This window comes from Genypterus blacodes, unplaced genomic scaffold, assembly GCF_046128005.1.
Source record: "Genypterus blacodes isolate CSIRO-AG114 ecotype Tasmania unplaced genomic scaffold, CSIRO-AGI_Gbla_v1 ptg000589l_1, whole genome shotgun sequence".
NCBI lineage: Eukaryota > Metazoa > Chordata > Actinopteri > Ophidiiformes > Ophidiidae > Genypterus > Genypterus blacodes.
Window position 1 is genome coordinate 10,001 of NW_027467319.1, and position 10,000 is coordinate 20,000.

General features: G+C 46.2%; 4 protein-coding genes across 12 annotated transcripts in view; 2 read left to right on the top strand and 2 right to left on the bottom strand.

The window, feature by feature from the left end:
• The window catches only part of LOC142990563 (NACHT, LRR and PYD domains-containing protein 12-like), a 12,344-nt gene extending 8,906 nt beyond the window's left edge, over positions 1-3,438 (top strand). The window contains exon 3 of the mRNA XM_076140384.1: positions 2,977-3,438. Coding sequence (XP_075996499.1) covers positions 2,977-3,104 — 128 coding nt within the window. The 3' untranslated portion in view covers positions 3,105-3,438. The remainder of the gene's footprint in view (positions 1-2,976) is intronic.
• Positions 1-10,000, bottom strand: part of LOC142990560 (gamma-glutamyl hydrolase-like) — a 19,601-nt gene that overhangs the window by 3,222 nt on the left and 6,379 nt on the right. The window contains exons 1-4 of one of the 6 annotated variants that reach the window (XR_012960797.1): positions 2,640-2,956; positions 2,385-2,490; positions 2,237-2,287; positions 1,425-1,754 (exon numbers count right to left, since the gene is read on the bottom strand). Coding sequence is in view for 1 of the 6 variants with exons in the window: in XM_076140382.1 (XP_075996497.1) it covers positions 1,577-1,754; positions 2,237-2,287; positions 2,385-2,490; positions 2,640-2,718 (414 nt within the window). In the remaining 5 variants the exon portion in view is untranslated. Of the gene's footprint in view, positions 1-80; positions 2,491-2,639; positions 2,957-10,000 lie in introns of those variants that run through there. The other 5 variants (XR_012960800.1, XM_076140382.1, XR_012960798.1 and 2 more) reach the window with 5 other exon arrangements.
• Positions 1-10,000, bottom strand: part of LOC142990561 (pyruvate dehydrogenase E1 component subunit alpha, somatic form, mitochondrial-like) — a 19,571-nt gene that overhangs the window by 2,520 nt on the left and 7,051 nt on the right. The gene's annotated exons all lie outside the window — the stretch shown is intronic.
• Positions 7,098-10,000, top strand: part of LOC142990555 (protein NLRC3-like) — a 19,905-nt gene continuing 17,002 nt past the window's right edge. For 2 of the 3 annotated variants that reach the window (XM_076140373.1, XM_076140374.1), the window contains exons 1-6: positions 7,098-7,187; positions 7,301-7,402; positions 7,655-7,768; positions 8,086-8,164; positions 8,382-8,583; positions 9,019-10,000. The exon at positions 9,019-10,000 is cut by the window's right edge and continues 798 nt beyond it. In XM_076140373.1, coding sequence (XP_075996488.1) covers positions 7,153-7,187; positions 7,301-7,402; positions 7,655-7,768; positions 8,086-8,164; positions 8,382-8,583; positions 9,019-10,000 — 1,514 coding nt within the window. In that variant the 5' untranslated portion in view covers positions 7,098-7,152. The remainder of the gene's footprint in view (positions 7,188-7,300; positions 7,403-7,654; positions 7,769-8,085; positions 8,165-8,381; positions 8,584-9,018) is intronic. The other variant, XM_076140375.1, reaches the window with a different exon arrangement.

A 10,000-nucleotide genomic window follows, 5' to 3' on the forward strand; every position in this document is an offset into this window, starting at 1 on the left:
ATTGCATGTGACCTTACCAAAATAAAGTATCTTATCTTATCTTATCTTATCTTAGTGAGTGAAGACAGTGAGAGCAGACGTGAGCTCACAGGGAACTTTATTATCAGTCAGATTAAAACTCTTTGGCTACAGAGGCAAACTGTTGTCACGGATGATATAAATCCATGTGGTGGTCTGTCGTCACGTTGGCAGTCAGTCAGCTTGTTGTAAAACCATGGATCCCCCTGTTCATTTGTACTTATCAGCTGCTGTAACTGCACACAGCAGTAAGAAGTCACAGGGACCAGACTTCCTCCTGACCAGCTAAGCCTTAGATGTGTCATATACATATAGAACCAGAAACTAAATACAAATATATTCAATCATCTACTGTGTTAGTCTGCCATCATCAAAATGCTGCGTACAGTAAATAGAAGAAGCTGAGGCGTGTTTGGATTTGTCAAGTCTTTCTAGTTGGAGTGGATCAAAATGCCACAGAAATCAAAACATGAACTTCTTTTAACAAGTTACTGACTCAACATCACAGATTTGATATCATTTGTGGTTCAGTTGCAAACAAAAACAAATCAATATTGCATTTCCTTCATCACACCGACACAGATTCCAGACTTCAAGCCCTTCAGTGTGATTGAGTGGTGACAGCAGCATTAAAGCTTAACAGTGAATATGAGGCGGGGGCGTCACAAACACTTTCATGGCCGCCAAACTGGAACGCTCAGGTCCGTTGGTTTTAGCGTTAGAGAAGCAAACGGACGAACTGTGGCCATAGTTTGGACGCCGGGCTGTTGTTCTCTTTCTGCTCTATTCTGATGGCTTCTCCCTGTCGCCTGGGGAGTGTGTGTGTGTGTGTGTGTGTGTGTGTGTGTGTGTGTGATGAGAGGGACGCAGATTGTTTTCACAGCTACACCCAGTTTTCAGTCGTATCCAGAGCCTGAGAGCCTTCGTGGACGTCTGATGGACCGCCTGAGCAACGCCACTACAGCTAATGTTGGAGATGTTCAAGTCGTGGTGCTCGTGTAAGTGCTGGTACAGACGTGAAGAAATGGAGCCAGAAATGCTCCGTTACTGTGGGATCAGGCAGTTCCACATGTAGGCTGGTGCAGGAGCCACATGGAGAACCGGCAGTGGTTCAAACTATTCGGCATCACGCAACGAGACGCAGACGGGAGATTCAAGGTGACACTTCGCAAAGGAACACAAAGGAAAGACCTACGAAGAAACTCCACTTAGCTCAAATAGTTTAAAAAAGGAGGACGAGAGCGAGAGGGACTTCAAGATTCAAATGAGAGGAAACACAGACGGTTCAGAGCTGAGCTGAGTGACCAGTCCCAGATAGATCGGGACCTAAAGGAGTTTTGGGGCGTAGAACCCGACTATCTCCCGTCCTATAGTGTAAGTTAGAAAGGAGAGACGCCCATACTCACATTATTCCTTCATTTGCACAGTGAGACATTCAGCGGCTGTGAGGTCGGAGACAGTGACTGGAAATAGGTCGACATTCTTTAGATGAAACGGTTCTGGAGAAAACCTTCACGAGTAGACCTACAGGGATTGGAGGATAGTCTCACACTAGCGGCTAGCCGTGAACTCCTACTCGGCCAACAATGTCCGCTTTCGTCTCTTCAGTGTGACTCCACAAGCGTGGAGACAGACAGAGTCCCACACGTACCCCCATAGCAAGTTCATAGAAGATTCTGGCAGCCTTGGCATAAGCAGACGAGATGATGCTGAGCGACCCACCTGGGTTAAGGATCCTGTCACACAAACAATCAGCGCACACACACTTACTCCCAACAGAAACCTTTAGCTTCTATCTTTGTGCTGCAGAAGAAAGGACAACATGGATCCATAAGGGTCCATTCAGGGAAATACACAACTGAAGAGAAGCACAAACATCCACACAATGACACAACTTACAGAAGGATCAGCGACCAAGTTTGGACCTGAAAGACTTGAGAATCATTTGAAGGAGTTCCAAGTAGGACTGACTCCAATTTTGACTCCACACCGCCCTCTAGTGGAGATTGTGTTGCGTTTCAGCAGTAAAAAGGAACAAAAGTAAGTCGGATGTCCGTTTGTGTTTCAAAATAAGGGAGCGAGTAATTCCTGCAATTGTGTCCAAACATGGATTAAGTCCATTCTGTATGTTATGGTCGGATCTTACACACCTTAACGTGACTCATAGTCCAATAACTTAGCACTCAACAACAACAAACTTGGAGGGAAATAAGTTTACCCATTAATGGAGCTGAAGACTGACTTGTACTCCTCCGCTGTCTGCTTGATCCTGCAGAACAGAAGAATATGTTTAGCAGTCAAACTAAACTAACAGTGAAGTGTTATTGGACAAAGACGTGACGAGATGAACGTGAAAACATTCTCACAGGACAGGAACAACTCTGGCCCCCGCTGACTCCACAAACTTGACATAAGAAGCAGCGATGTACGAACTCAGACTCAGCCGAGGGTTCATTTCCTGAGCCAGAACACCTTAGAAGAGAGAAACATAGACCTCCACATGTTTCAGTGAGTTGGAGGGGCAGCTGCCATGTTAGCTAAGTGGGGGATCTTAACACTTTGCGTTAGCTTGAGCCGCGTGTTTGTGCCTTCAAGATTAAAAACTGAACTTTTTCTTTTACCAATAATCGGACTGTCGTTTCTCTGCGCAGAAGAAACAAACAGCAAACCCGAAACAAACGTAACAAACTTCAACAACATGACGTTTGACTGGAACAAACTTCACCCGGAAAGACGACAAACACAAAACTACTGCTAAGCTAGCGAGAACAGGTGTAGCACTTCCGCCGGGTTACTTCACAATAAAAGCACATTATTTACACTACATTTAGAGTGGAGTACTACAAACTACTCACAAGTTAAATCATACAATACTACGAATATACGTATAATTTAAGACCACATTAGACACCTGTGTATTTTAAACTGCTGCTGTTTGTGTCTTTTTCTGTCCATCAGATGTTTGTGAACTGGAACTGGACCCAAACACAGTGAGCAGAGAACTCAAACTGTCTGACAACAACAGGAAGGTGACATATGTAAGAGAGGAGCAGTCACTGAGCAGCCATATCAGTGACTCTCTGTGATCTGTAGCACACACACACACACACACACACACTCATACTCACACTTTCTCTCAAATACACACTCTCGTACACACTCACACACTTTCTTACACACGCACTTTCTCTCCCACACACACAGTCATACACAGTCATACACTCTCAAACACCATCAGCTAACAGTAGCTAAATGCTAAATACGGGAAGTTTGTGTGATGACAAAGATTTGGCGCCACATTCTCTCTCTCTCTCTGTTTGCCTCTCTCTCTCCCTTTCGCGCTATCTCTCACTTATGACCACGTTAGGATAGATCAGAGGAGAGAGAGAGAGGCACTGAGAGAGAGAGAGAGAGAGAGAGAGAGAGAGAGAGCAAAAGAGAGAGAGAGACACATAGAGAGACACAGGGAGAGACAGGCAATGTTGGCATGCATGTTGGTGTTTCTCATTTCATGATTTTCCATGTATCATAAATGGAGTGTTTAGCTTTTGTTTCCATGTCAACACTTCTTCTTACAAGCTTCTCTGTCAAGGTGCATCCAGAGAGTTTTCCTTTCAAAATGATTTTTCTGTCCCAGCTTTGTTGTGTTCCTGTGTGTAAAGTCTTCATTCATGTGTAGGTGTTGCTTGTTCTTTATAGTCAAAGGGATTTTTATTGTTTGAATGTTTTGTTTGAAAAATGAGACAGATTTATAATTAAATATGATTTTATTAAATAGTTTGATGAGTTCTTTACTGTCCAAACATTCCATCGCATCAGACAGGAAACGTCCACACAGATACATTCGTTCCTACTGAGTGAAAACAACGTCTTCATTTGTTCTTGTTTGCTCACTGGCTACAGGGTAATGACAGTAACAATGTATTTCAAATACTACACTTCCTGTTTATGAAACAGACAGACACATGTGTGCAGGTATAGGAGGGGTCCTGCAGGGCGGAGCTCACCAACAAATTAACAACCAAGGAGCTCAGAGGCCACGCCCCCGCCTCACCTTTTATGATCAAATCAAAGAAATAAAGATCGGTACAGGAGGTTTGTTTACATGGACAGATAAAGTGCCGATACCAAAGCAGAGGGATTACACACACACACACACACTGACTCTCTGATCCACTTCATTTGATTGGAACGTGAACGTCTCCATGTCCTGAAGCCTTAAATGTCATCAACATCAGGATATGTGTGAGTCAGATGGGGAAAATAACAGAAACAGCTGTTATTTGATGTATTTTCTTCAACTTGAGCAAATCAAGTTCACTATGAGGGGCCACACTGATAAGTTCAATCAGAGAAGGCAACCGTTTCTCTCTTACTTCACAGATCTACAGGCTATGACTGATCTACAGTTCCTTTTTATTTTTTCATTTTATTTTACATCCCAGGCGGGCCAGGACGGGGTTGTGTGTCTGCAGGGTTGGGTTGGGTCTCTGGGTGGGATGCCCTCTCTTTGTTTGTTTCTGTTTCTCTCTCTCTCTCCTTCTCTCTATCACAGCCTATGATGCCATTTGTAGAAGCCTACATTGCTGTTTGACATCATCCTGTAAAAACTGTATTTAACCTATGACATCATCGCATCAACATCTCTGATGTCATCCTGGACTCTGCCCAGTCTTCTGCTGGATCACTGCCACAGTTCTGGAAGAGATGATAACGATATGCTAAAATATATATATATATATATACATTTTTTTTTCTTTTTTCGGGAATGCTATGCGATCGACCCACATTACCGTCGGGCCAGACCGGTGCTGATCTATAGAATGTGACGTGTGGCCGGGGGGGGCAAACTCATCAACCACCGCCGTAAACAAAGAATGGATGAAAACAAGATGCTGGTTGAAGTCAAACGCTTCTCTTCCACCTGTGCTTCATTCAATTTGTCATCGTCAACAAAAGGGGTCAAAGGTCAGAGCGCAGGAAGGCCTGAATGTTTCTGAGCCTCAGCTGAGATTACAAACTGAGTCAATCAAGAATAAAGCTGCTCATTTATCTAATCAATCAGCTGAGAACACACTGAATACTAACGCCCAAATGATCCTGAAGACAAATATGAGTTTGTTTACATTCTCAATAACAATAATGATGAAGATGGTTCCTAATGTATCTGGAGCCTCTTCAGCTTTCATCAACCAGACAACAAATGATTTAGTTTGATTTATAAACTGATTATTAATGTAAAATATCAAACCACAGTAAGAATTTTAAACACACTTATGAATTTACAATATTTTTATAAAATATAATCTCATATTATAAATAAATGGTTAAATTCTATCTGCCTGATATTATTTGACACATCAGTCAAAAGAACGTTTCACTGGACGCAGACACTAAAGTAAAGGACAGTAACTACGCCCCTCACTGTCACACCCGTGTGCCGGTGCCACAGCGCCACTCAGTGGACAGTCTGGGAACCTGGAAGTCCACTCAACCGTCTTGTGTGCGTACTTACCACCACAGCCATCATATAGATTTTACATTCATGAGTAGGAAGGATCCCGACTGTGATCTGTGTTCATGAGGTGGATGAATCTTCCTCCCTTTGCCCTCTTCCTCCTCACCATGGATCATACTTCCTCCGGCTCCTGTGTGAAGCCGAGGCACAGAGTCCGTTCATTCATCACGCGTTGGCACCTCCATCAGTCTGAGGACACCTGGGGGGGAAACACAGAGGCAAAATGGAGGTCGCCACAGCGTCACACACACACACACACACACACACACACACACACACACACACCAGGCCTGAGATCAGCGCCGTGTTGTGAACGGCGTCTCCTCCCCGTGCAGCCATCTTACTTCACCAGAAATGAAATCACGCCCGAGGCAGATCATGACTGTGGCAGCGGGATGATGCCCCCCCCCCCTCCAGCTCAGAGCCAGACCAGGGCCGGCTCAGGGTCCCAGAATACATTAGACCACCCCCCCCTGCCTGAGACTATTACCCAGCAGCCCCTGGTAAGCTGTTATCAGCAGCAGCCAGATGGAGAGCACGCCGCCCACGTCAATACCTCAAGACGTGCTGATGGAGCGGCGCTGCCAGGGAAAGGAGGCCAAAGTGCAGCGACGCTGTGGTGTCAGATTAGCATCTTCTCCTTTCTCTCTTTGTAATTACAAAGAGAAGTCTGCTTCATTTGCCTTTGTGCCATCGGCTGTTAGTCTGCTGGTCTGGAGCCACGCAGGGCTTCAAAGCAGCGGCGGCGGACATTTTTGTTCAGCGTGCGTCTCTGTCTTCATTTCCACGTGTTTGCTTTGCTCCCGAGGCGCTCGGAGAGGAAGAGGCCGCTGCCATGGATCCTGTAGGCGACTCACCGCCCGCCGACCCAGGATGTGAGGTCAGACAGGATGTGAGGTCAGACAGGATGTGAGGTCAGACAGGATAACCAGACTCGATCACATGATAAGAGAACCACAGCTCTATTCTACCACCGGGGGGAAAATACCCACAATGCATCACCCTGGCTTTTGTAGCAAACAGGCTTCAGGTCGGTGGTCTGACCCACTTTGAGGCGATGAGCGAGTTATTTTCAGATTCCATTCCAGAGGGAGCCTGAGGCAGAGAGACAGGTGAGGAGGAAACGCTCAGCCTGAGTGAAAACACACACCAGGAAATGTGACGCCGGAGCGCCGCCGCCGTGATTCCACGCAGGCGTCTCCCCTCAGACGGGTTCAACAGAGCGACACTCAGTGGACCGGCTTCAGACCCGCTGGTGAATGACATGGAGGTCAAAGGTCAAACTCATTGTACTTGAGATTACCACATTACCGTCACGTATTGGGCACCCCTGATCTGGAGTCAAAAACTGAACGACTGAAAGACATTTAGAGTCACATCTGCTCACATACTACATATACTACCACATACTCACTAACACATACACACATACAAATAAAGAGACAGAGACCTCTCACTGTATATCCGGACTTAATTTCTATTATAATTTTACTGATTGAATTAAAGTTCAACAGAACAAACCCCACTTCTACAACCTGTCCACTAGATGGTGCTAAGCGACTCTCTCTCTCACACAGGTGTGTGTGTGTCAAACAGAAAGTGAAACTTTGGTTCAGATGAGGAAGAGCAGCAGAGAAAGACGTGACGCAGCGTGAGTTTGAGTTTGATTCGATGATTTAATGGATCATAGTTTGTTTTTCATTCATATGAGTGTGTGTGTGTGTGTGTGTGTGTGTGTGTGTGTGTGTGTTTCCCTCTCTGTAGTGTGGTGAAGATGAGTGATTATGGTGATGAGGATAACAACCTGAACAACAAGCATGAAAGACCTCCAGACTTCAGTCATGAACCTGGACCCTCACACACAAAGTAAGAGGGGACTGAGCTACTGCCTCCATGGGAGGCAGTAGCTCAGTCGGTAGGGCTTCCGCTTAGGAACCGGAGGGTCGCCTGTCGAAGTACCCCTGAGCAAGGCACCAAACTCCCATCTGCTCCCCCCTCTGTAATGGGTGGTAATGTGATGTAAGTCGCTTTGGATCAAAGCATCTGCTAAATGATCGTAATGAAATGGTAACTTCTCTGCTTCAATCCTCTGTTGTGTTGTCAATGCTGTGTTTATAGAGTTCACCAGCAGAGGGCAGACTCTCCTGTACCCAGCTGTGTGTCCATGAAGAGTGACTGGTCCATGGATCATCCTCTGAACTTCAGTGATGGACAGAAGTCTGCTGAAGAAAGGTCAGAGGTTAAACCAGGTCACTGTGATATCATCAGTGTAGTTTTGTAGTAGAAGACATCTCAAAGGACAGGTCTTCTTGAATGAAGGACACGTCTCTGTCCACCTGAGTGTTTGGATCAGAGCCTCAGAAGTTGAGCTGATGAGCTGAAGATTGATTCCAGGATCCTGTGATGCTCTGAGCTGCTTTGAGGGACCAGCAGACAGCAGCGTTTCCTGTTGCCTCAAACAGACAGACAGACAGACAAACAGACATCACCATGACAACCTGTGTCTGTGTGTGTTGCCTGTGACTTCATGTTTCCTGATTTCTCCACAGAGTTCACCTGAAGAAGTCAGAGGTTTCCAGTGGTGTGTGTGTCCAGCAGCATCCAGCAGACCTGGACTCCATATTTACGGTGTGTAAATGTCCAGGCTCCGCCCACTTCCATATGGACCATGTCACCGGGTGGAGAATCTATTCCATAGAGAGATAAGAGATGTTTGACCAGAGATTAAGATCGCCGGTCAGCTGCGTGTTGTCAACATATAGACTGTAAACACACACACCTGACAGCCAATCAGGTAGCAGGATCTTCTGTCCCCCTGCTATAAACTCACGTCTGACTCTTTCAGCTGCTGGAGGAGAACATTGTCAGGTTTGTGAAGGACGAGCTGAAGAGCATCCAGAAGGTTCTGACCGCAGACTACCCACAATGCTTAGAGAGGCCGAGCGAGGACCCAGAGCGGAGGAGCGACAGAGAGGCGTTGGTGAAGCTCACAGTGAACTTCCTGAGGAGAATGAAGCAGGAGGAGCTGGCTGACTCTCTGCACAGCAGTAAGACCATTGAACAGCTTGAACATGATAAGGAAAGAGGAAACAGGACTAAAGCTTCACACTTACACTTAGAGCAGCTAATCACTCTCCTGCACAAAGAGACTGTGTTCACCTCCTGTTTATCAGCACTTTAGTCACATTCAAAGGCTCACCAACAGAAGTGTGTTTTTAGTGGGGATTTAAAGATCACAAGAGAGTTTGTCTCTTTGACTGGGGCAGGAAGTGGATTCCAAAGATCTGCTCTTGGTTGTTGGGATAGTGAGCAGGCCTGCTGAGATCTTAGAACAGGTGCAGGAACATCAGGGGTTAGAAGGTTAGAAGGTAATCTATTATACTGCTCTAGTCACAAAGCTTTCTACTCCTAAATGCTTTTTTACTCTGTAGTTTTCTTTTCTTCTCCATGTTTCCCTCCTCTGACTGTTGTCTCTTCATCAGGAAGTGTTGCTGCACTGTGCCAACGTAAACTGAAGTCTAAGCTGAAGCAGAAGTTCCAGAGTGTGTGTGAGGGGGTCGCTAAAGCAGGAAAGCAAACCCCTCTGAATGAGATCTACACAGAGCTCTACATCACAGAGGGAGGGGCTGGAGGGGTCAACCATGAACATGAGGTCACACACATTGAAGCAGCATCCAGGAAAGCACAGAGAGCAGAAACAACAATCACACGTGAAGACATCTTTAAAGCCTCACCTGGAAGAGATCAGCCAATCAGAACACTGATGACAAAGGGCGTGGCTGGCGTCGGGAAAACCCTCTTAACACAGAAGTTCACTCTGGACTGGGCTGAAGGCAAAGCCCACCAGAACATCCAGCTCACATTTCCATTCACCTTCAGAGAGCTGAATGTGCTGAGAGGGAGAAAGTTCAGCTTGGTGGAGCTTCTTCATCACTTCTTCACTGAAACCAAAGAAGCAGGAATCTGCAGCTTTGAAGACTTCCGGGTCGTCTTCATCCTGGACGGTCTGGATGAGTGTCGACTTCCTCTGGACTTCCACAAAGGTGAGATCCTGACCGATGTTAGAGAGTCCACCTCAGTGGATGTTCTGCTGACAAACCTCATCAGGGGGAACCTGCTTCCATCTGCTGGCCTCTGGATCACCACAAGACCTGCAGCAGCCAATCAGATCCCTGCTGAGAGCGTGGACATGGTGACAGAGGTCAGAGGGTTCACTGACTCTCAGAAGGAGAAATACTTCAGGAAGAGACTCAGAGATGATGAGCAGGCCAGCAGCATCATCTCCCACATCAAGACCTCACGAAGCCTCCACATCATGTGCCACATTCCAGTCTTCTGCTGGATCACTGCCACAGTTCTGGAGGACATGATGATGAAGACCACAGAGAGAGGAGAGCTACCCAAGACCCTGACTGAGATGTACATCCACTTCCTGGTGGTTCAGACCAAAGTGAAGAACATCAA